The sequence below is a fragment of the Hetaerina americana genome, unplaced genomic scaffold (genome assembly GCF_022747635.1).
Source record: "Hetaerina americana unplaced genomic scaffold, ioHetAmer1.1.p SCAF_4, whole genome shotgun sequence".
Lineage (NCBI taxonomy): Eukaryota > Metazoa > Arthropoda > Insecta > Odonata > Calopterygidae > Hetaerina > Hetaerina americana.
Window position 1 is genome coordinate 48,394,967 of NW_027286985.1, and position 26,864 is coordinate 48,421,830.

The 26,864-nt window shown below is 36.1% G+C and overlaps 1 protein-coding gene across 2 annotated transcripts in view; it reads left to right on the forward strand.

The window, feature by feature from the left end:
- The first annotated feature begins 1,159 nt into the window (after positions 1-1,159).
- LOC139692020 (calcineurin-binding protein cabin-1-like) overlaps positions 1,160-26,864 on the forward strand; it is a 70,235-nt gene continuing 44,530 nt past the window's right edge. For both annotated transcript variants that reach the window (XM_071590026.1, XM_071590027.1), the window contains exons 1-11: positions 1,160-1,350; positions 1,433-1,546; positions 1,646-1,777; positions 1,875-2,185; positions 5,878-6,121; positions 7,465-7,648; positions 10,720-10,960; positions 13,120-13,377; positions 13,914-14,033; positions 16,293-16,430; positions 19,090-19,351. In XM_071590026.1, coding sequence (XP_071446127.1) covers positions 1,267-1,350; positions 1,433-1,546; positions 1,646-1,777; positions 1,875-2,185; positions 5,878-6,121; positions 7,465-7,648; positions 10,720-10,960; positions 13,120-13,377; positions 13,914-14,033; positions 16,293-16,430; positions 19,090-19,351 — 2,088 coding nt within the window. In that variant the 5' untranslated portion in view covers positions 1,160-1,266. The remainder of the gene's footprint in view (positions 1,351-1,432; positions 1,547-1,645; positions 1,778-1,874; positions 2,186-5,877; positions 6,122-7,464; positions 7,649-10,719; positions 10,961-13,119; positions 13,378-13,913; positions 14,034-16,292; positions 16,431-19,089; positions 19,352-26,864) is intronic.

A 26,864-nucleotide genomic window follows, 5' to 3' on the forward strand; every position in this document is an offset into this window, starting at 1 on the left:
GTGGATAGGCCTTCAAAAGGGACATAATTCTATTGGAGATAGATCGACCTTGAGAGATTCTGATGGAGATAGATCAAACTTGCATTTTTTATAAATTAAGAAGCAGGCTTCAAGACCTTAAGTTGGCAGAACTTAGTGATGATTCAGGGTAAGAAGTTTCAGGCTGTAAGAAGATGCAGCTCTGAATGTAAGTAATGAATTTTGTGTTGGAGTGGTTGGAACGGGGTTTGGGAGATCCCAAAAACTATGCATCAATGATTTCGGCAGAAATTTAAGGAGTGTAAAAAGATGATCACTTAGTTAAATCTGGAAGAAAATGAAACCCTCCTGATAGCATGACATAGGTTTCATTAGAGTTCAAGTGTGGATGCAAGGTTTATCACCACTCTCTGATTAGTCCAGCACATTGTCTTGTAGCTTGGAGGGAAGGGATGAGGGATCATTTTTTTGGGGGTGCAATTTGAAAAAACTCGAGGTAATGGTAGGAGTGGGCAAGAATGGGTCCTAAGGCATTATGTAACTGTGAGGTGTGTGACCTTTCCTTAGAAACATCATATGAATAACAGTGGGTGAAAGGAGGCAAGTATGAGACTATGAGAGCAGTTTTTGCCACCTTGTCTGGCGAACGACGCTGTATATAAGTGGTGAGAAGCGTGATAATATATTGAGGAAACAGTTGGGATCAGGTTTGGAGAGGAAAAGTGTATGAGGGGAGGGTGGCTAAGCGTAATGTAATGAAAGTCCTTCGTAGAAGTTCGAAATGATTTTTTTAAATCCTGGATGCGTTTCATATATCATACGTGGCTAGAAAATGTTGTTGATGTTAATCATGTATTTAGAGTTTACAGCTGTCACATACGAAAACTATAAGGAATAGTTTTGAACTGGCTAGTTATTTTATATTCCTCAGGATGAGATAAAAATTTTAATACCTAGTATTATTTTACCTAGTTGAAATGTATTACGGCGGTCGAAAAAAACAATCATAAAAAGGAAATAGATGGGTATATTTGCCAGAGCTAGAAGAAAAACGCCTTGCCATTGAAAATATTTGAATATCCCGGGTCACTAACAAAAAAAAAGCGAAATGCGTTTGCATTGTTTACATATATTTTCGCATATAAGAGGTGATTTTGATATGCTAAATTCCTCTGGAATGTGAAAGTACGATGTAATTAGTATGATTTTTAAGTTCGGGAGATGAGTTGTTCTTTGATATAAAATGAGTATAATGTTGTTCAGCAAAAAGTAAAGCAGAAATACAAAATGCTTCGTATTAGGGCTTTAAACGAAGATTCATCTTCCGAAAGTGAAGACGATGCTACACAAATCAATACGAAGGAGGCCCTCGTGTGTTAATTTTCTTGATTTACATATTTTATATCGTAGAAATGAGTCCCAATATTAATTTGAATGAGTTTCACATTTTCAGGAGGAAAAAGCTATTGCCTGCTACAATGATGCCTTACAGTTTTTACGGGAGAACAAATATAAAGATGCTGAATTATTATTGCTCGAGTTGTTGGACAGTTCATTTCTGGCCGATGTAAGATGCAAATGGTTTTAAGGTTTTTTTATTTTTCAAAGTCTTGGGCTTAGTATGAGCACGTTAACTGTATCAAATTATGACATTAAATTTTATCAGGTTGTTCGACCCAGTGATACAAAAGGCCTATCACAGCCACCAGTATTATTGAAATATTTATGCTTGAAAAACTTGGGCGCTGTTTTATTTAAACAAAATGATCTGGAAAAGGCGTTGGATTACTACAAACAGGCGCGTAACTCAATCTCTTTTGACATCATGTTGTTTAAGTCATTTATCTATCTCACCGTTTTAATCCATATTAATAAATTCTTTATTTACAATATAGGCCCTTGAGCTCGATGACACTGACGTGACTATTTGGTTCAAAGTTGGAAGTGTTGCTCTGAAGGTGCTGAATTATGAGCTTGCCGGTGTTGCTTTTCAAGAGGGATTAAGATGTAGCCCAAATCACTGGCCTTGCTTGGATCAGTTGGTCACTGTTCTCTACGTTCTGAATGACTACATTGGTTGTCTTCACTACATTGCCAGAGGCTTACGAGCTGATCCAGAATTTTTAAAAGGGATAACTCTTCGTGATGAAATTTTGAAGGAACAGCCTTCAATTCTTCGAGACTACTGTTTATTTTTTCCCACAGAGTAAGCCTTCTATAAGTGTATGTGTATGGTTGGAACTAATGCACGAATAATTTCAATTCTGGTTTACAGTATGTTTTACTATTAGGCATTAAGGTTATTTTTTGAGGAATTAACTTCATGCTTCGATGCAGTAAGCATAAGCAAGAAATACTTAATGCATTTTATTTTATGAACTAGATAGTACCAGTCCATGCGTGTGTTCTTTTGTGCTCCTCATGTCATTGTCACATTATTTGCGTCTTGGTGTTTTGCTGTAGTCATTACATTTGTCATGGTTTGGGGAAATGGATTTGTGGGCTAATTCCTTCTTGAATCATGTGTCCCTAAACTTGACTGTTTAATTTTTATTTGCGATGTTAATGGCCAATATTTTGAAGCTCTATATCCCTTGGCCTTCTCTGCTCTTGTGTAGGATAAAAGTAATGAGAAATGACCACCCAGTTTAGCACCATCTTTTTTCTGAGGTATCCAAGAACCCGATAGTTTAAATTTCATCAGTTTTTACCAGTCTTAATTGTTCATGTAGTGCATAGTGCTATTGCCTGGCTCATAGAAGGTTCATAATTAGAAACATGCTTGCAGTTGTGCAATTTGCCGATGAATAAATGCATCATTTAATAATTTCTGTACTTACTACCTAGAAACTCTGCATTTAATGTTTTTATGGAAAAATTCCTCCCATCTGGTCTGACGCCATAATATCATTGCATTTACAGTGTTCTTAGTTCGTGTCCCAGCCCTGGCGGGTCCTTTTCAATTTGGAATTTGTGACATTTCATTTTGCTCACCAAGCCACATGGTCCTTTCCTTAGTGGCCTGTTTTACCTGAGTATGCGTTCATAGCAACATGAAATACTTTGTTTAAAAAAATAAAAGCATTACAAAGTGCATTGTATGAGAAATTAGTAATTTTTATGAGAAAACAAATTAGCACTTTTCCACAAGTTTATTGGTAACTTACTATGTGTTACGTGGAAATGTGCAAATTTGTGTTCTCATAATGACAAATTTCCATTCCATCTTGCTGGAATCTGTTGAAGTAATTTTAACTGAATAGTTTTTGGCAGTGGCACAATTAAAAAAAGTCGGCGGCCTTGTTTAAGGGCATTCCGCTAAGTCTTACACTGCTCTTCTCTGGATAGCATCCTAGCATGTGAACTGATCAATTAACATATTTTCCTTTCAACCTTAATGCATAAATTTGAATTCCTTGGTTGAAGTTTTTTCTTCCATTCTGTTAGACATGCTAAAGGTTTGTATAATTTAGAGATAAATATCAGGAATATAGCATAGGGGCAACTTATTGGATGTGTAACTGATTGCTCTTTGTGAAATGATGATGGTGCATGTGGCATTGGTCCCTTAAGAATCAGAGGCTTCTGATTCTCATGGGACCAATCATTACGTGGCTGTGGTGGGAGAGTATATTTCAGATTTTTTTGGCGGCATAATTTTCTGTAAGAGAATTAGTTCACCCTTCCATATTGTGTTAATAATCACAGGATTAGGTAATAACTTGAAGGCCACTTTTTGGTAGAAGATGGGTTAGTATTTATTGGCTTATCAGGACAATACTAATTGTCCGATTAACTATCACAATCAAATCACCACATATCTGTTACAAGTATAATATAATAGTAATAATGTTACTAACATCCAAAGTTAGGCAAAGGTGTCAACCCTAGGGTTTACACAGTTATTGAAAGTCTATGGGTATCAACATTCAGATTGAGGTACCATCTGCTGTAACCCACTTAAGACGGTGGCAACACAGTATTTGCAGAAGCTAAGGCTACCTCATGCAATGGCTTTGATTATGGGCTTTCAGAAACAACCTACATTGCAAGTGATGGAAGTAAACAACAGTTTGTGATTTCAAGAGATGGGAAGTAGGAAGAAAGGGTTTTTTTTCTCCCTCTTGGGGATGGAGGTTCCTTTTCTTCCTCTTCTGGTCCTGTGGACTTGTTTTCTTGCTGAATATACCCTATCCCATTCCAAGACCTTCTACATAATTGTTAGCAATGTATGTGTATTCAGTGTGATGCTATCCCCTTATACCATTCTAATACTTGACCATGAACCTGAATTCATGTCCAGTTCTTATCAATTATAAACAGAAGCCTTCTAACTGGTTGTTTATTATATTAATTTTGAGCTATCTTCTCCTCATAATCACCTTCTCCTCTGTATAAGTCTTCTTTTGAGCACCAGCCTAAGTTTTGGCTGCGAAATTGACCTCCCAGATATCGTAATGGTCTTTGTTTGTCTGATGAAGCTACTTCTTTTGGATCTTTTATCCCTCAAGACATTTAATGATGTGAATTTCTCTGCCTGAGGTGTCTCATGAGAGGGCAATATTTTTTTTTACTATAAGTCTTGAATGTTGATGATTCTCTACACATTTATTAGGGTTGGCCTGAAATGCTTCACTGTTATCTATAGATTTTGCTGGAGTATTTTTCTGGTAGTATGGTTTTCTGATGTAATAATTGGTATAGTAATTTGATATTGAAATATCTTTGTCAATAAGTGTTTGGTGTGCTCCTAAAGGTTTAACATACACAATGGAGTTAATGTTCATCAAATAACCATCTAAATCTCTTTTTATTTCATAAAAGGAGGTACCAATCAGCATATGTCTAGTCAATACTAAGAGCTCATGCGGTAGATTTGTTATTATCATTAATCACACTTAGTTATCAGATAATGGCCGCCAATGAACTGCCTATAATTGTATTTCCTAGAACCAAGTAATTTCTAGATGTGTTAGAAGTTTACTCAACTTGTCCTCGATCAAATGGCAGTGAACTGTGACCAGTTTAAAGTTCCTCCTTTCCTTCTGAGTCGATTCAGATAGCCAAAAAATCTTTTTGACAAAGTTAATGAAGTACTACTACCTGTCAATTTTTCGTTTGCCAATTAGCTCATGGTTTTAATGCTGGATTCTTTCTTTTCAGAAAAGTATCCTTTCATTGTTCCAAATATTTCATAATTTTGAATGTCATTATTTTTCATAATGGTGATAGTGGATTAAATATTACTCATCTCTAATTAATTTAAATGATGAATTTATGATTCATATTTAATTAAATTATTTAATCAGTTTTATTTATAGGTGGTGCTTGATTTACTGTCAGTTGGAATTGTTAAGCTTTTACAAAGAGAGAGTGTAATACTTTGAATTCATAGTGTTTAAGATTATAGCCCTGGTACTTTTATTGCGTAAAAAAAATTGTGATATGATAGAAAAATAACTTTCCAAGCATGTTTTGACCAATAGATAAGTGCCATGGAATTTAGCCAAGGTTCATCATTTCATTAATTATATAAATTTTGAGTTTTTTCAATCCAAAATATTCTCTGGCATATAACATTTCAAGAGTTCTAATCTGCACTCTGTATTGTTTATTCCAGTTTTGCATTTTGGAATAAACTACTAGCTGATGGCAGATTTGAATGTTCATTTTTATTACTCAATCTCCTTTTCCAAAGAATTATTTTTTCTAAAAGAAATATAATAATTTTAAATCAATATTACTCTGACTCTTTGACATTTCTTAATTTAATTATTAATTTGTAATTTTAATATTTTGTAAATATTTCAACCTGCACTGCTTCCATAGCTATAATTGAGACATCAAATGTTTCTTCTACACTTGAAAGTGATAGATTTCCATTTCCTTTTTTTTTAGCAAATATGGAAAGGAGTGGTTGGAATCAAAATCAACAATTGATGCCCAAAGTGAGGCTCAGACTATTATTGATGAAGCTTTAGAATTGAGGCAGTTGAGGAGGGATGCATTCAATGAGAGGTGCTTGCAGAAAAAAACAATAATTAATGCTCCAATGTCTATGAATGTTTCATCATGGCTGGCTCTTGGAAGATCCATTATTTCTCTCTATCAACATATAGTTAATTCACCTGATCCAAATGTTGTAAGTATCACATGAATAATATTAAGTAGCTATTTCCTTGTGTGATTAAAGTTGCATTTAGAAGTCATGAAATCAATATTACACTACTTTTTGTGTTAATTGTAGAAGGGAAGTAAAAGGTTAGCCATGTCAATACTACATGAAGACAAACCTCAACATTAAGATTATTTTCATTAGGAAAAATGCCTTGATTTTCTACTAACAATTGAAAACCATTATGATATAATGGACGTAGTGCTTCTTCCTTTAAACTCATTTTCTTTTTTCCACCCAGTGGTTCAAGTTATAATTGCCAATTTTAAGCCGTAGAAACTAACAAAAAACTTGATTTGCTTGCTAAAACTGATGAAAAAGAGCAAAATCTTAATCATGGAAATATGTTGCTAGACCTGGAAAAAAACCATGTTTACTAGTAAGATCAGCTAAAATAAAATAACTTAAAGAGGTATGATTTCATGGGGGTTAACTTGTTTTAAGAATGCCTTTGCATAAAGATGCCTTGAATGCATAAATATATTGTGGAAACAGAAAAGAAAGCATTTGCAACGTTTTCCACTTCATCCTCTTGTCTTATGACACTTTTGACAATGGTTGATAAATTACATGAATGATGTTGTCATCAATTTGAATAGTTAACTGAATCTTTTATCGCATAACATGTTGCTATCTCTTAGTAGGCATTTACTTTTCATTATTATCATTTTCATTCAATTATTACATGGCTAATTAGAAGGATTTTTTTAATAAAGAAATGAGTTTTTGTAAATATATGTTTACTTACCAAAATGGAGAACAAAATTGATTCTTCATGTCAGAATGAACTATCCAATCCCTATATTTTTATGTAGTATATATTAAAGTTAACCAAGTTCAAATGAACACCAAATTAAAGAAAGCTGAATTTTATTGTATTTTAAAGAGTAGTCTCCTGGTAAAGGTAGAATTTTAATGTATCCATTACCTAAGTACTGCCATGTTCCGAAGCCCTACCTTCATTATAAATAACATTTCTGAGCCTCATATTACAATAAACAGCATCTAAAATTTAGATAATTGAACATTAGTGGACTAAATATTATAGACACTTGTATTTTATTCACAGCTACCACTAAACAAATGATTGATAAAAGACAAAAATAGGGCACCAAAAGTGTTTTATGCATATATACTATGCTCAAATTTAGTATAAAATGTATTATTATCAAGTTTAAGATTTTATAAAGTATTTCGGAGTTAATATTTTAACTTATCAATTTTGTGTATGCAGTTTCCTTATGGTGTATATTTTCCTTTTTGGATTCTGCCACTTCACGTATTAATGGAGACTCTTTTTCTTTGGCAAGACCCTCAGTAGTGCAGTATGTTTTGTATCAAAGGACAATATGGTTAATTCGTCATCAATGAAGTCATTAGTAGAGGACAAGGGCACTACTGGAGGAGATCAACGAACTGAAGACTGCAATTTAGATGAAAACAAGGAGAATAGTAGCATGCCTGCTCAGGACGAAGAAATGTCTGAGCTTTCTGGTAAGTGTCATTCAGTTATAGGTCTTTCCTTTCAAAGACTTGTTCATGTGGGTATCTTTTGATACTGATACTAATGGCACTCATACTTACTGATATTCAGTGCATACAATCAGGGATTTCATTGAGTATTGCAACAATTTTCAGTAATGGTTAGTATAAGTCAGTGTAGAAAGCAAGAATATTGTTTTCTAACTTTGCATTTTGATGAGGTCTCTTATACACTTCACATTAGCTAACTACCGCCCCATTTCCATAGTCCCCGTTTTTGGTAAAATTTTTGAAGCTATTATGAAAGATCAAATATGTAATTTTTTTGAGTTAAATAATCTCTTTTCCAAATCCCAGTACGGCTTTCGATCTGGGAAATCTACAATTTTGGCAGTAGAGTCCATAGTTAATTATGTCATTAATGCATTTGAAGAAAAGGAATCAGTCTCAGTGACACTATGTGATCTTAGTAAGGCCTTCGACTGTGTTAATCATTCAATATTACTAACAAAGCTAGAATATTATGGTATTAAGGGTGTTGCACTGAAACTAATGAAGTCATATTTAGATGATCGCCACCAATTGGTTGAACTTGATGGCTGTCGGTCTGCAGCTCTTAAAGTAAAATGTGGTGTACCACAGGGCTCTGTGCTTGGCCCAGTACTTTTCATTATCATGATTAATGATTTGCCCTGTAATATGAATCCTAGATCTGTTTTATATGCTGATGACACTACTTTTGTGCAAAAGTGTCAACATCCAGAAGATGCAAAGTTACGATCTAGCGCTACCCAAAAACAGGCTAAGGAATGGTTTGATGTTAATCATTTACAATTAAATACTAACAAAACTCAGCATATTGTGTGCAGTCTTAAATCAAAAATAACTGATATTGAAACTGCTAAAATACTAGGAATTTATATTGATACAAAACTTAATTGGGAGACTCACATCAGTCAGACCTGTAATAAACTTAGTAAAGCTGTTTATATGTTAAGAAAGCTCAACTTTATCATTTCAAATGAGTATCGTTTAACACTTTACCATGCCTTCTTTCAATGTCATTTGAATTATGGTGTTGAGTTATGGGGTCATTCCCCTCATGTTAAACAAATTTTGCTACTGCAAAAGAGAGCTATTCGCTCTCTTGCTAATATACCACCACGTGATTCCTGCAAACCTTTTTTTATTAGGTATAGAATCATGACTGTATTTTGTTTGTATATCTTTAAGGCTCTGATTCATGTGAAAGTTAATCTAGAAACTTACCAATTAAGATCCAACCTCCATAACTATTCCACAAGAGGTAAATCGAATCTAAATACTACTTATTGTAGATTGTCATCAACTTACAACACATTTCACAATATGAACATACGACTGTATAACTATCTGCCTACTCAGTTGAAATCAGATGGTATCCAGAGTTTCAAGAATAGGGTATATACCTGGTTACTTGCTCACCCACTTTACTCATTGGATGAATTCTTTTGTGACAATCTTCATCACATTTAAGAAAGTATGTTTATATGTTAAATAATACTTATATTGACGACATTTAATATGGTTGTACCATTTTTAAAATGAATAAAGTATTATTATTATTATTCTCTACAAGGTATATTCATTCAATGTGGGTGCATGATTAAGAAACAGCATGATGGATATATGGGCTCAAGACCTGCTTGTACATTATTGACAAATAGCTTAAGAAGTATAGTTGGTGGTGAAGAAGTTGGAAAAAGTTGCATAGCATATTGTTACGAGCAAAAAAAAGCAATTAAAATACATCAAATTTCTTTTTATTTATTTGATCATGGATATTTTTATTCATGGTAATAAATTTTAAGATTTTTTGTTCAGGATTTTTACATTTATTTATAATAGGGTCATCAACATACAGGATACAGTCAGTAGGTATGTTACTTGGTAAGTCATTGATCATCAGGAGAAATACAGAGGACCAAATATAGACTCCTGGGGCACACCGTTTTTTAGTCGCCAAAATTTTGACTCACAGCCATTTACTTCTACCATTTGTTTACGGTTTTTTAAATATAAGGTCATGAATTTTACTGCCGAGCCCTGGATGCCAAATACTGCAGTTTTAGAATGAGGATTTGGTGGTCTACACAATTAAATGCTGAAGTTAGGTAAAAAAATGAGAGATAAGCACAGCCTATCTTCAAAAGCACACAGTATTTGTTTTAAGATATATTCAACAGCTTGCTTGTATGTTGAGAGTATTTTCACATTTTGCTCATTCAAACAGTGTTGCCTTATAATGTTATGTATAATAATCATGGTGAATAAAATGTAAGATTTTAGGAATGTGATAATTCAGGGGTAGAGCATTGGACTACTGACCGGAGGGCCCAGGTTCGATTCCTGGGCACCTTCAGCTCCACCCGAGCTGCATGATTTTTCGGTTGCCAGAACTTCCTGGGAAACCATAGGTGGCACAGGGAAAAGATCTGGCCCTGATATGTGAATCTCACATGCCATTGAGCTTAGTATTGGTTGAACTCCACCATCACCTGTCAACTCAACCTTTGGGTTGATAACTGTGTTTATGGTTTAATTAATTTACATCAAATACATGTAATGTATAAATAATAAAATCTATTATGTATCATACATAAATAATATACATACTAGAAATACATGGTGTTGTATATTTGTATTGAATGCGTTAGTTCAAAAGTTTTCATACTTTTACAGATTTCTTTACTGAGTAATTATTTTGTCATGTGGTGAGATAAATTTTTTTGTCAAAAAATTCTTATTGTTCACATATTGTCTAATCTTGATGGTCTGCCATATAAGGAGAATTGTTATATAGTAATTAGTAGTGAGTTAGTTTAATGTCATAAGATATACTGAAGGACTAATTGTCAAGAGACAAATATGTATTATAAATCACCATTTTCTTTATTGGTACTCACTCATATTGACTTCATTAGAACTCCCTTTCAACCCTTGACATGTTTTGAAATGGCCATGAATGAGACTACCTACAAGTATTGTATCAATTTTGTGGTCAGTTATTTGTGCTACATCAAGTGCATTCGTTTTGTCAATAGATGGTGAGAAGGGGATGGACATTGAAGAAGGAGCTGCAGAGCAACAAGGTGGGACTGGAGTGCAGACATGTGGGACAAGAAGAGGTCCAAAGAGGAGAAGGAGCCCAAGTTTTGTCGAAGAGTGGATGTGGGCTGGGAAGCGTAGGTCAGCTCGTGTCAGGAGTACGGCAAGGAGAGAGATTGAGAGGGATGAACCTTCCCTGAGAGAGGCACTCAGGAGACTCATTCCATCATCCCTAGCGTATGTGTTCATGATTATGACTTTTCTCCTTTTCTCTTTTGCTCTACTGCCTGTTGGTTTAGGCAACTTTTGGAACAAATAAAAGTATTTTATGCTTATATTGGCACCAAGAAAAGTAATTCTCCTAATCTTGGTTACCTTGTGATTTCAAAATTCATGAGACCAAAAAAGAGTTGGGATTCCAAATATCTGGGCTTGAAACAAACAAACTTGCATATCAACCTTTTGCTATTCCATATTTGACTGATAAAATTACAATGTACCTTTATCTGTACTTAAAGTATTAGGTAAATTGGGCTGACTAGCTTGTAATCAAATGTGTTCACTATATTTGGAAAGTAAGTACTTGCTTCTAAAAATATTTAGCAGAGTCGGTGTCTGTTTCTGAGTTTATGTCTGTCATCCAGAAATGAAAATGACTCTCATGGATTCATGGATGTAAAAGAGTGAAATTTGGACTGCTGTCCTCTGGGTTGAACCCACAAAAGTAAAATAACTAATATTTTCAGAGTATACCTGTATTTTGAAAATATTGTATTTTTCTTTGGTTATGCTCACTCCTGTTACAATGGCTTTGGTGTATCATTCTACATGGAGGGCTTATGGATCCTATTTCAAGGTCATCCAGCATGTACATCCTCCAGGACCATCTTTCTCATAGTGCTGGGTCATGCTTGCTTACATTCTTACTTAATGTTTTTCAAAGGAGATGAATTTGTTAACTTTTGCTGTGTTTGATCCTCTACAAAGTTCAATTGTTTCTGGCTCAACCTTGTGGAAATTCATGTTAATGAAATTAAGAATACAAAGTAACTTTCCACTGTTCTTTATTAGCGTACAACCGGTTTCAACGCTCAAGCGTCATCATCAGGTACAAAATAAATCAGTCGCAGTTCACTTATATACTAATCATGAGGGAGAGGAGCGGTGGGTGAGAGAGGGGGGAGAAGGAGGCGAAAGAAAATGGAGTTGCGATCGGCGTTGATGGGGAGGGGGGAGAGGGGTGTTAAGCATCAGGACAGGTGCTTGGTTGGTTTACAGTGGGGTGGGGTGGGGGGGTTTGTCGGGTCTATCTGTGAGGGAAAGGGGTACTTCCAGGATTGGGGAGAGGTATTCAAACAGTAAATCGTTAACCACATGACCCGTTTTTAAGTTCTTTTTGATTTCAAATTCTTCCCACTTGGCCATCCTCATTCCTTTTTCACTCTTGTGTAACAGTTCTGGGTTGAAATCACTCCCATAGTTTTCTTCCCATAAATGTTTAGCGAAGTGCAATTGTTTGAGGTCACAAGTTCTTAAACAGTGTTTGTGTTCCTCCGCCCGTGTCTTTAATGACCTCCCCGTTTGACCTATATATATATAGCACTACAGTCCCCACAAGTTAACTTATACACACTCACTCTACAAAGTTGTTCGATTTGGATAATGTTTAATGACAATCTCCCATAAACATGAATAGATCCTTAATTATATAACAGATTCAGAGGTTACAGTATTTTACAATAAATTTAAGTTACACTAGATTGACAAATCACAAAAGTGAATTAAAATAAAATTTGGTTACAAAGCACTTTTTATTTTTTATGAATACTTCCACATTACCCATAATTTTTTTGATTTCTTAATCACACAAATTATTCTGCCTTAGATTAGTTTCTCAATGGAAGGCCTGTGACTGATTTTGCTGTTGATCGCTATGAAAATATTATGTCTTATTCAAGCTCATAGAATTATGTCATCAGTACTATGGCAATATTTGCTGGACATTTTGTTATCTGTCACAAATGTGCAAAAAAAGTTCAACTTCATTATCTTTGTTTTGATTTATTTGATTTGTATTTGATTTGCTTTGATTTTGGTTTATTCAGTGCTGAAAATAGGTGTACATTTTACACGAGCATGCATAAGATTACATGATACATGTATGATGTGGAGTTCAATAATTACTTGTTAAAGCATATGGCAGCCAAAACAGTGCATATTGAATTATAGAATAGAATCAACTAGACTGAAACTGCTATTGAAGTACATTAAATCCTCTAAGATACATAATGCATTTAGAAGGAAAAATTTAAGGCCCTTAATGTCTATACTTATTTGACTTTTCTCCTGCATTAAAATTTTATCTATAGAGAAAATCTGTTGACTCTTTCTTATAGCCTGGATAGCAATACTGAAGAAGAGAACCACCCAGTTAAGTCCAAGCAAGTAAAGGAAAACTTTGTTCATTTAATGGATGACTCTATGGATACTATGGATCTTTATAAGTTATTTGAGTGCAGAGATGGAAAAAGTGCAGGAGAAGATGGAAAGCCTACCAATGATGTAGAAGGTGGAGGTGATGATGCGGCAGACTGTGAATACTTTGGCAGCCAAAAAGAAAAATCTGATGTTATGAAGTTTGTTGAAGAATGCAGGTCAGTGGAATCACTAGTGAGAGAGAATTCCAAATGGATAACAAAGAGAATGAGTGAATTATATCAAATAGATGTAGGATTAAGTTACTTTAAAATAATCACATGATATTATTGTTTTGTTCATATTTCTATCTAGTTGCAATTAACAGTACTATTTAACTTTTGATGAAACTAATGACAGTGACCCTAGTGATACTTACTTGAAGCAAAATCTTTATACCTTGAAAAAGCAAATTATTTTAACCAAATCATCTTATGCAATACAGCCATATGATCTGTAGAATGAGAATAGCAATTTTCACTCAAAATGTATACTTGTGTGAAGATGACATTCCCAAGCTGTCTGAATGCCTATAGTTATCTCGTGGTTGTCATTTATTATTTACTCCTGATGGTATAATATTTTCAATCAATAATTAATATCATAAGACTTTTAATGGGTGTAACTGCTGTGACAGCTTTCTTGGATCTTGTATGGAGATAATAGATTATATGCTTCTTTTAAAAAAGCAATTTTTCTTTTAATGTACAATCAGGTTGGAAGATGGAGTACTGCCAATTATTAAGAGTTATGTGCTTAAGTTGATGAGGATGGAGAAAATAAAATGGCCTCTTTCCCTCATTACATTGTATATGGAATCTTATGAATTGATGAGGTATGTACAAGTAATCATTTTCATATTCTTTAAAAATTTCCTATGACAATTACATGCTGGTGTTGTATTGATCTATTCATGAAATGTTTTTACAGAGTTTTGGATAAATAAAAATTTTCTGTTTTGTGTATTTTGCTGTTATCAAATTTTTTTTGCCTAAGAAATGAATAAATCATTATTAGGGTAATAATTTAAGATTTTAATGTCTGAAAGCATGGTGGTTGTTGTATCATTGATGTATCATTGAGATGCAAACATTGGAAAGTAAGGTCTTCAAAAGATTAGTTGTATTGATGCAAGAGAAGTCAAATTTCATTTTTAATGTATTTATTCATTCACAAAACTGGACTGTTGCAGCTACAATGGTCAATGCAAAATTACCTCATATGTACATTAGGCAAAATGATGGTAATAAAAATTAATGAGAAAAATTTGATTGATTTGCAAACAAGCTGCAGAAGTAACAAAAACATGCTTGGAAAGTTGAAACAAAAGTTATTACCATTTCAGTAACGCAGATCTTGGCCATTGTTAATTGCATCCAGGCTCAATGGGAATGATTCTCATGCATGGCGAAGCCCAGTGGGATGTGTTAGGTACTAAAAGCAGTAAGTGGAGAATTTATAGAGGGGAATTTTGGTTACTCGAATTGGATTAAAGGATAAATGAGTGAGCTACTGTCTTTAAAGAACTACTGATTGCATGTGTATTTTTAATATTGTTGTCAAATATCTTGGGAACTGGCCCTAGGAATGTTCTTAGAACTGACCTGGCAAATCTCCTACTGGGAGGCAGTAGTAGCATGGACTAAGACTCAATTAAGCTCTTTGTCATTCCATGAAGACCTCATGAGGAAACAACCTTGTGGCTCACTTAGAGAGCCACCAACAGTGATCAGGTCATCATTGTTGGAAAACAAATGGAAAGGTTAACCCTCGGTGACCATTGTTTTCATGCCAGAGGATTATATAGTCCATAAATATGAGCAAAAGAGGTTTGGCAACACAGCTCACATAATTATGGAGTTTATCCTTAGAGATCTGGGAGATACTAAATTTCCTAGAAGCTAGATCCCACCTAATTAATCCTTTTTGGTCCTTTCAAAGTCACACGCCTAGAAAGTTTCTCTTAATTAAATGAAGAATACAATGTGTCTTTCCACTGTCCTTTATTTGCATACAACGGGTTTCAACACTCAAGCGTCTTCATCAGGTACAAATTAAACAAGTCTCAGTCCACTTATATACCAATCATGAGGGAGAGGAGGGGTGGGTGAGAGAGGGGGGAGAAGGAGGCGAAAGAAAATGGAGTTGCGATCGGCGTTGATGGGGAGGGGGGAGAGGGGTGTTAAGCATCAGGACAGGTGCTTGGTTGGTTTACAGTGGGGTGGGGTGGGGGGGTTTGTCGGGTCTATCTGTGAGGGAAAGGGGTACTTCCAGGATTGGGGAGAGGTATTCAAACAATAAATCGTTAACCAAATGACCCATTTTTAAATTCTTCCTGATTTTGAGCTCTTCCCACTTGTCCATCCTCATTCCTTTTTCACTCGGGTGTAAGAGTTCCGGGATGAAATCACTCCCATGGTTTTCTTCCCATGATGTTTGGCGAAGTGTGATTGCTTGAGGTCACAAGTTCTAAAACAGCATTCATGTTCCTCCGCCCGTGTTTTTAATGACCTCCCCGTTTGACCTATATATATAGCACCACAGTCCCAACAAGTTAGCTTATAAATGCTACTTTTATTTTGTGTACATATGTTGTCTTTAGTGGTACTCAAGAATGATTTTTAAGTTATTAGTATAGTAAAAAGCTATTCCCCACCCCACCCCACCCCACTGTAAACCAACCAAGCACCTGTCCTGATGCTTAACCCCCCCTCTCCCCCCTCCCCATCAACGCCGATCGCCACTCCATTTTCTTTCGCCTCCTTCTCCCCCCTCTCTCACCCACCCCTCCTCTCCCTCATGATTGGTATATAAGTGGACTGCGACTTGTTTAATTTGTACCTGATGATGACGCTTGAGCATTTAAACCGGTTGTACGCAAATAAAGACAGTGGAAAGATACATTGTATTCTTCATTTAATTAAAATGAATTTCCACAAGGTTGAGCTGGGAACAATTGAATATTTAAAGTTTCTCTTCTCCCAACCCCCCCTAAATAACTAGGGTTAGCCTCTCAGTTCCCAAAATATTTGAATTGGATAATAAAAATGTTATTTTCTTAGTTGTCTGTTTATTTGGTTAATTTTATTTTCAGGCGCCATTTTCCTCATCCTGATAGTTATAACCCCAATGAAGACCCAGTATGGGTATTTACAAGTGCTCAAACATCTTTGCTCTATGCTGAACTTTTTATGAGAAGATATTTCGAGGCTCGAGACACTCTTCTGCATACGTACGTATGATTAAAATTTTACTATTCATAGTGATAAGAGAAATACCAGACATTTGACACTTCAGTATGATTCCTCTTCTGAATGAGATTGCAACAGTGCAATACATAGTTATTGTTGACACTCTTTCTCTTAAACATATTGATGAAATTAGCTATCAATGTTGCAATAATTGTGATTGACATGATTGCCCTCTCATTCAGAGTAATAGCAGTGGCAGGAAATTGAAATTTACTATTAATTCCGTAGATGTATTTTTATTTTGTATTATTGCTTTAATTTTTTGGTGGATTGTTTGCAGTTTTGTAATTTTGTGTCACGCCCACACCCACACAAACTGTGTCATTCAGCTAAAGCCGATTATTCTTATTTGAAATAAAAATAAGTTTTGAGAGTACATCTAAAATCATATTTTTCAAAAACTTGTGTACAACAGGCACTGCCATAAAAAATTACTAACTATAACTACACACAAGTGAAAGAGAGAATGGAAATTTGAAGCAAATCAAACGTTAGTCCTTCTGAATGCAATGGGGAATGGCATAACTTGGTGGAACTCCTTAATGATGCGTAAGAAAGAAAAACTCTGCCAATCCACTAAAATATAAATTTACTGTGGCCGGTTTATACAGCTGAAGCTACTCTGTATTTAAACCAGTTACTGTAAATTTATATTTTTGTTGAATAGTACAGTGTTTTTCTTTCCTATGCAGTTCTTCTGAAGAAAATTCACCTTGGCAAAACTAAACTTCTTTTTAAATACTTATCTAAGGTGCAGGTAAGGATGAGTAAAATCAATGAATAGTTTCATATAAATCAATAGCACATAAGCAGGCATGCAAGTAGGATAATTGTGAAAACAGTGTACTAATGTGTTATAGTGCAGTATTTTTGTATTTTGTTCATTCAAACAAGTGTGCCTTGTTATGTAAATATTCAGATAATCATTGTGAATATAATATAATATATACATGATATATATCTAACACATTTGATACATAAATAATACAATCTAAAGTGTATTATGCATACATAATGTAGTGGAACCTCGCTTAATGAGCTCCTAACATAGCGGTGCTCATAGCCTAATTTGCATAATATTCAAAAGTATTGGTGCTGAAAATGACTTGCTTAGCGGGGGACTGTGCGCATAATGAGTGATGAGGAGAGGGGAATTCCTGCATTCATTGTGCGTCTGCTACTGCAGTTTGTCTTTATCACTCGTTCCGCTCTAGCATCTTAGCATTGTTAGTGATAACACATTTTTCCAAACTTGTGTTGAAACATAAAATTAGTAATTTTTATAGGCAAAGTTTAATAATATTTTGTGCACAGTTTTAAAAATGACCCCGAAGAAAATTCCTTAATAAGAAATCCGTAAGGGAATAAAAATTAGAGTAAAAATGAAAATTAAAATCATTGAAAATTGGTAAAAAGGTATGAGCGTGGATAATATAGTACGCGCATCAACAATTGGTCGGCATCAAAGATTGGCCTTCTCTTGAAGAATGCAGACAGGACTTAGGAGATAATAGTTTCAAATAGAAGGACTAGAGTATCTACGCTATGGTTACATATCCTCAATGATGTTGAAAGGTTGCTTCTCATATGCATAGACGAAAATTAATTGCAGTGCGACCCTTTAATGAGAATATAACTTGTGAGAAGGGGAAAGTGATTTTTGCCATCCTTAATAATCAGATGTCAGGATCGTCAATGGCTGAACAAGTATTTAAGGGGAGCCGTGCGTTGTTCAAGAAGTTAAAGAGAAGAACCATCATCCACATTGTCATGAAGCAGAAAGCTCTGAGTCAAAGGCAGCAGAGAACTTCAACAGGGACTTCAAAAAGTTGGTAGATTCTGAGGGTTGCCTGCCACAGCATGTTTTTAATTCTGACAAGACGGGTCTCTTCTAGAAGAAGATGCCAAAGGAAAGCTATAATTGTATGTGTAACAGTAGAGGAGAATACATTGCCTGACCACAAGCCAATGATAGGCCATCTTATGCCGTCTTTTGAAAATGAAATACCCGCTTCCTAATCATTCAGAAACTCCACGAGCCTTCAAGAAGTGTTAAGTGCAAAACAGAAGGCTAAATGTGATATGAAGATCACAGGAAACTGTTGCATTATAACATGTATATGAGCATTAGAAATTTATTAAATGATAATCAAGAGTTGCATTTTTATGACATTTTGAAGCATCAGCAAAAATGAACATCTCTAGATAGTTTTCTCCTGAAAAGGAATTAGGTATGTATCATGTATAGTAAACTATTTATTTTGGTTCTTTTTTGCTTTTACAAATCGTGTTTGCATTCCCTTCATTTTGCGAAAGAAGAAAAGATGAACATGATCCATGGTCCTAAAATATGTGGGTAAAAATTTTTTTAATAAGCCTGCCACGTAATTAATTTTTTGTGACATGGAATGCATTATCATATTTTAAATCAATTTATAGGCAGAAAGTTGTTTCACTACGGAAGTGTTTCGCTTTACGTGAAAACTCCCGGAACAAATTATGCTCGTTGTGCGAGGTTCCACGATACATATAATGAAAAGACAGTTTTGTATATATGTATTGCATGTATTAATTAACAAGTTTTCCTTCTTTTATAAATATCTTTTTCAATAATTGGTATTTTTTGGATCATCATTCAAGGTATTCTTCACTTGATCCAGGACAAGTGTTGGCTGAAGATTTGGCAATGGTTGCTTTTGTATCATCCAAAGATTGGCCAGAGGAACTCTCTCAAGTACCTGATAAAGATCCTTGTTTTATTAAAAGTGAAAGTGATGAGGCAAGGGAACCTATGCAGACAAAGCCAGTTCTTGTAGATATGTTCTTACGTCTCCATTGGTTAGACTGTCATATTTTCCTCAATGAAGGAGACATATCATCAGCTATTCATTCTTTGAAGATAGTAAGTAATTAATTTTCATAAAATAACATAGCTGTAAATGCCGAGTAATATCATGGCAGATGCTTATGAAACTACAGTAAATTGATCACAACTCTTGTTCTGATGCATTAGCATTACCATCAAATCTGCAGTTGCTTGAAATAATAATAATATTATAATAATTTTTTTGCTTGACCTGATAATAATGGTAACATATTGAAACCCGGATCATGACTGTTTTATTTTGGTTTTCTGAAAGTTTGCATATTAATAATTTTTAATGGGATCCTACTAAATGAATGAACAGTATAAATTAACTGTTTCATTTAATTTCACATACCTTACTAGAGTTTTCATGTAGTTGCTAATTTACATTTGTGAAAACGTTTGGCTTTCACCCCCCTTAAGTTCTAGTTTACATTCAGATGCACTTAAACTGATTTACGCCAAGAATATATTCCTGAAAGTTAAAATCTAACTGGTGCATTCATAATTATTTTAGCAATAAATTGAAATTATCTGTGACTAAGAATTAACACCAGTAAGGCAGAATATTCAGCAAAGCTCCCTGAAGTTTTCTTCCTAAATTCTTGGGGATTGATTTAGGATTGCAACATAAGGCATATGTTTAAGAGTGTACATGGCCTTCCCACTCTTCCATTTTAGGACAGACTGTGTTTATAAAATTATGATTGTAAGTTATGGAAGAAAAAATTATCTTTTTTTATTAATTTCATCCCTTAAACCCCTGTCCATGCATTCTCCTTTTGCTTTTGTCTCATGCATACTATGTTTGATACACGGTCTTCTGTTTCTGAGAAATCCAATGTTTAGTCTTAAAAATCTCTTCATCCACATTCATCCACAACTTTCTTGGTCTAATCCTTAATCTTAATCATTCTCTCTTCTCTCATATTCTTGTTTCATGATTCAATTATGATTCATTCCCTGAAAATGACCAAATCAGGATAGCATTCTACTTTCATATTAATTGCTGGAGCATCCAATCGACATTCATTCATGACCCACCAATTCCTCACTTTATTGCTCATTTTTTACCCCAAGCACACTGCAAGTGCCAAATACCCACTGCTCTTCTTTGCTATCGATGCTTATCCTGGAATAACTAAGGTTTACTTCCATGAAATAGTGTAGAGAAAGGAGATAGCTTCAGGCGTCACTTTGTGGAAACGATACATATTGCAAAGGAAACACTTGGTTTTTCCACATAAAATATTTATTCACGACCTAGGTTTCGACGCTCAGCGTCATCTTCAGGTGAAATACAGGCCAAAATCTTTCTTTATATAACAGAAGGAATGGGGAGGTGGGGGGGGGTGTGTATGGATGTAAGAAAGGAAGAGGAGATGGTGGGGGAGGGAAAGGAGCGGGATTGGGGTATTACTGAGAAGGAGGAGTCAAGGTTAGTCTCCGGGGGGGGGAGGGGGGGGGGGAGGTTAAGGAAGCATGGTAGGGAAAGGGTTGCCTGGCGGGGGTCCGCCTTGGGGTTAGTGGAGATAGGACAAAGAGTTTGGGAGTTTAAGGTTGAGGAGGGGTGACCGGGAGTTACATAGCACGTCGTTCACTATATTATATAACAGAAGGAATGGGGAGGGGGGGGGTGTATGGAAGAGGAGATGGTGGGGGAGGGAAAGGAGCGGGATTGGGGTATTACTGAGAAGGAGGAGTCAAGGTTAGTCTCTGGGGGGGGGAGGGGGGGGGAGGTTAAGGAAGCATGGTAGGGAAAGGGTTGCCTGGCGGGGGTCCGCCTTGGGGTTAGTGGAGATAGGACAAAGAGTTTGGGAGTTTAAGGTTGAGGAGGGGTGACCGGGAGTTACAAAGCACGTCGTTCACTATATTACAGGAAGAATTTGCTCTTTTCAATATCTCCATATTTTCCAAAATGTCCAACCGGGGGCCTTTTCTTTCGAAATGGAGAAACTCCACGCTGAAATCACTCTTATGGTTCTGGTCAATCAAATGCTTGGCAAATTGAGATTTTCCATTACCGTTCTTCAGGCAGGCCTGGTGCTCCTTCACACGTTCACGGAACTTCCTTCCCGTCTGGCCTACGTAGACGGCGGAGCATTCACAGGTTAGCTTGTACACTCCGCTCCTTTCCGATTTTGGGATTTCGTCTTTGTTATTTGCGAGGATGTTTCGCAAGTTGCGTCTATTGTAAAAGGCTGGCTTTATCCGTTTTTTTGGTAACACTTTAGCAACCGAGAGAGAAAACTGTCCTAGGAAGGGAAGCCTGCGCCACTTGGCTTCTGAAAAAACATTATGATTGAAACCATATATTAACAGCGTGCTTAGTTTTTTTCTTTTACACTGGTATAAACGGTCAATTAATTGGGGCGTGTAACCATTGCTGTGCGCTATCTGTTTAATAATAGACAGTTCTTTCGCAATATTGCGCGAAGACATGGGCACGTTAATTACTCTATTAATCATTGCATGAAAAGAAGACAGTTTTTGAGAAAAGTGGTGCCTGGATGTGGCATGGATTACTTGATCTGTGTAAGATTTTTTTCTGTAGATTGCAAATTCCAATTTCTGAATGACTCTAGTTACTACTAAGTCTAGAAAATTAAGAGAGCCATTGCTCTCCTTTTCTAAAGTGAATTTAATGGATTTGTTGATTGAGTTAATGAACATTAAAAAATTGTCAAGTTGTCTCTCCGATCCTGACCATATACAAAAAACGTCGTCGACATAACGGAACCAGCGGTAGACGTTATTCACTAAGGAGTTGTGGTGAGCAAAAATGTCTCTTTCCACCTGACACATAAAGATATCGGCTAATAATGGAGATAGGGGTGACCCCATCGCCAGCCCTTTTGGTTGTTTATATATTCTCCCATTGAATTTAAAATAATTTTGCGCAACACATGTTTTTAGACCTGAGCACACTTCACTTATAATGGGGAACGGAACCGCCTTCTGTATGAGGAGGTCTTCGGCGAGCTGAACGGCTTCTTTCACAGGAACACTGGGAAACAGATTCACCACGTCAAAGGAAACCAGGATGCATTTAGGAGGGAGGACCACTGAGGATAAACGGTTGGCTAAATCTGAGGAGTTGACTACCCCATGTTTGGGGGAGAATTTGGAGTGCTGCCTAAAGATGTCATTGAGTTTCCTAGCTAGGAGATGGTTCGGGGCTGTAACGTTTGAAACTACTGGCCTTATGGGCACATCAGGTTTATGCACTTTAGGTAGTCCGAAGAACCGGGGAACAGAGGGATTCATTTGCACTAATTTATATACATCACTCGGTTTAAACAAAAGCTGGCAGGATTTGATGGTGTCCCTACAATACCTTTGGAATTGGGTAGTTGGATCCTTAGGTAATTCTATGATATTATTTTCCTTGATGAACTCTTCGCACTTCCTGTTGTAGCTATTCTGCTCCATCACCACTACTGCGTTGCCCTTATCTGCTTTTTGGACAATCAGATTATTCGTAGCTAAACTACGTCTGATTGATTTTAGTGCCGATAAATCGGAAGGGAAATTTTTTCCTTTCCTAGACCGGGATTTTTGCAAACATTTTTCTATTTCACGCGCCACCAGTTGTTTCTCACCCAGGTTTTCTTTACTGAGAGCTACTTCACAGTCCACTGCAAGGCTCTTCACCTCGTTGACCGTAATAGGGAGGTTGGGGACGTATTTCAACCCTTTCTCCAACATGGCTGTTTCGTCTGGTTTAAATTGGTGCTCTGATAAGTTCACTAATCTCTCCCCGAATTGGTGATTACCAAGAATTGGTAAGGTACTATATTTACTGTTAAAGGCCGACTTCTTATTTTGCACCAAGGATTTGAGTTTCTGAGAGATATTACCTCTTTTTTTATGGGCGATTTCACTGGCTTTTTGCCTGACCATGTCGTCAAAGCAGAGCCATTCGGTCCATTCCAGCTCATGGGTTAATTCAAGGTATAGCAGGAGTAGATAATGTGATATGGCGTCCCTTTTTACATACCACTCGTGGAGTTCCCTTTTAAGCCAGGCCCGTCTTCCAACTCCCACCGCGTAGCTTCCAGCGGAAGACCAACTCTCCTTCCCTTTCAGGCTGATGTACTTCGGGAGGACACCGAGGACGATACACTGGCTATTGAAGAATATATTCAACGATGCTATTCTGTATTTGATCGATAATTTCCTGTAGAGAAATGCCTTTTTCGCGTTACAAGCGCACTTGATAAAGGAGATAGCTTCAGGCGTCACTTTGTGGAAACGATACATATTGCAAAGGAAACACTTGGTTTTTCCACATAAAATATTTATTCACGACCTAGGTTTCGACGCTCAGCGTCATCTTCAGGTGAAATACAGGCCAAAATCTTTCTTTATATAACAGAAGGAATGGGGAGGTGGGGGGGGTGTGTATGGATGTAAGAAAGGAAGTTATTCTGTATTTCACCTGAAGATGACGCTGAGCGTCGAAACCTAGGTCGTGAATAAATATTTTATGTGGAAAAACCAAGTGTTTCCTTTGCAATAGTGTAGAGAAGATTACATGTTAATGTAATGTCATCCATGCTTTTTTGGGCAAATATTCTACCAACCACTATACTATTGGTATTTCCATGTCTTTTAATCGCTTCATCTATCCTGTTATCTGATGGAAGTATGCTGCATAGGTATAAAAATTCTTTGAGTTCTTAATTTATTTTTTCATTTACATTCAGTATGCAACCATTCTTCCTATTTTCTCTATCAAAACCAACTGCAGTGGAGAGATAATTATCTGGCATCCCATTATCCAATGGGCTGACTACCCATTTCTCCCAGCAAAAGGCATTCCATCTACTCCCATTCTGTCCCCTCCTGCCACAATGCTTTTGGCTGATGGCATTTAATTCACTAGAAAAAAATATCTTTTGACAAACTCAAGCAATTTACTTATGTAACTTACATGTTTAGAGTTGCACCCTAAACAAAGTTTCAAATTTTAACCATCTTAAGCTTTTGTCTGCATCATAATGACCCCAGTGAGTGACTGCATATGTTGTTTCAACTAAGTTAACTCATTAATATGTGCTCAAGAATAATTTTAGAAAACAATCAGTGCCTAAAATAGATGTGAAAACTTTGAAAAACATGCAATGATTTCTTTCCAAGACTAACATCACCAAATTTTCAATAATATGGAAGGTTGGTGTCCTTGATCACTATCTTGGGGAGAGGGTTGTGGTAATAAGGATTAGAGGTAGACTTCCCTGACAGGCAGTTCAGTCATTTTCCATCAGACCCAGATGGAATTTCTCTCTGCCAGTGTTCCCTGATAAATATCTATTTTTGCAGGTAGCATGAAGTGTAAATTGCACCTCCTTGAAACACATGCTGTCAGAATTCTGTGTGCGCTAGGGAAATAGTATTGCATGAATTTTGTGACTGATGAAACAACTGTTGACATTTTTCAGATGGTTAAATGGAATGAAGCATTAAATTATGAATATTTTAAGGCTAATATCCATATGAAAAGATTTTATACTTTTCCTCTGGTTTTATTTTAAGATACAATACAAGGGCCTATGGTTGGAGGATGAGGAAATTCGGGATGTTGAAGGTGAGGGTCAGGGTTATTTGAGTAAGGGAAGAGAAAGAAGCGGAGGTGCCATGGCTATGGCGTGGCATGGGGTAGAGGGGTATGGGAAGGGTCGGGGTGATCAGGTACATTGAAGGGTTGGTTTTGTTTTCCCATTAAGGTTAGTTCCTCTGAAAGGAGTGGGTAGGGTTTTGGGTGCAATTACTCATCACAAACGATCATTTTGGGGTCTGCCTAGTGCCTTCTTATCTCAATTTGCTCATTCTCATTTAATCCTATTGGCTGGATGTGTAGAATTATTTTTTTTTTAATTCTGTGAGGTGTTTTGCATAGAGGAAATTGGCATTTTGATTTCTGTGACTTCTAGTATGTTCTTTGGCTTGTGTCTTGAAATTTCTCCCCATTTGATCAAAATAAGAGATGTTGCAACTGTTACATTTCAATTTTTAAATGTCTGATTTGATAAGTATTTCCTGTTTTTCTTTGCCATTAGTTTGGATAGATTAAGGGCTGGGTAAAAGGCTGCTTTGAGTGAGGTAAGGAGGTAATTGGAGGTCCTACAGGAGATATCTCCCAGGAATGGGATCAAACTCCTCTTGAAGTCTTTTGATTTTATGGACTGAGAGGAAGAAATACTTATGACTATTGCCTTTTGCTTTTTCCAAGGCATTTTTTTCAACTAGGTTTGGGTTTTACCCATTGTTGGATAAGTTTGAGAAGGATATTGAAGGGTACTAATGAAATAGTGTGATGTGGGAGAACGGTGGAAAAATTAATTTTAGGAGATTAACGGTTGAAATGTAATGAAATAATTGACTTTGTAATTCCACACACTTTATTTAAAAACACACGACCCAGGTTTCGACGTTGAACGTCATCATCAGGTGGTCCTCATAGAAGCACGCTGGCTATATATACCTTCTGATCATAGGAGGGGGGGGTTGGTCAGAGAGGGAGGTCGGAGGGGTAAAAAAGGTTACAATGTAGCTGGGAAGAAAAGAGAATTACATTTTTGATTTAGAAGAGTGGTAGGTCTAGGAGTGGGGAGTGGGAGGGATACAAAATTTCGTTGGCAAGATCATCTTTCCAACGGACACATTTCAAAATTTCTAACTGCTCCAAAGCATCGAGCCTTTGACCTTTTTCTTCAAAATGAATAATTTTTGTCACAAAGTCACTTTTGTGATCACTTTCGATGAGGTGTTTTGCAAAGAGGGATGTTATGTTCTTATTTTTTACACATGTTTGGTGTTCTTTAATCCTTTCTTTAAATTTCCGTCCTGTTTGTCCAATATACTTTGTGCTACAATCCGAGCACTTTAACTCATACACTCCACTCCTCTCGTTTTCGGGGACTTTGTCCTTAGTGTGAGAGATCAGGTTCTTAAGGCATGAACGACTGTAAAAGGCACATTTAATTTTTTCTTTAGGTAAACTTTTAATTACTTTTTGAGAAATAGTCCCAAGATATAGTATTCTCCGCCATTTGGCAGTGGGATCTTTTACATGTTCGGGGTTGTAAATGTGGCTTAAGGCTATTTTTGTAAGTTTATTCCGGTAAAGTTTATTTATTAGATCTTCTGAATACCCATTGTTTACTGCTAACGTTTTAATTACATTAAGTTCCTTATTTACATTGAATTTTGACATAGGGATAGCGGTCAAACGGTGGATCATTGCATGAAATGCCGAAAGCTTTTGGGTGAAGCAATGCCTTGAAGAGGAATTAATTAATTGGTCTGTATACATTTCTTTCCTAAAAATGGAATACTGTAACCCATCTTTGTCTTTAGAAATGGATAGGTCGAGGAAATTCAGGGAACCTTTTTCCTCTTTTTCACACGTGAATTGTACATTAGAATTGATAGAATTTAGATGTGCTAGAAACTGATCTAGTTGCCTATCAGAACCTGTCCACACACAGAAGACATCGTCTACATATCTTAACCAACAAAATACATTATTAATGAGAGGGTAGGC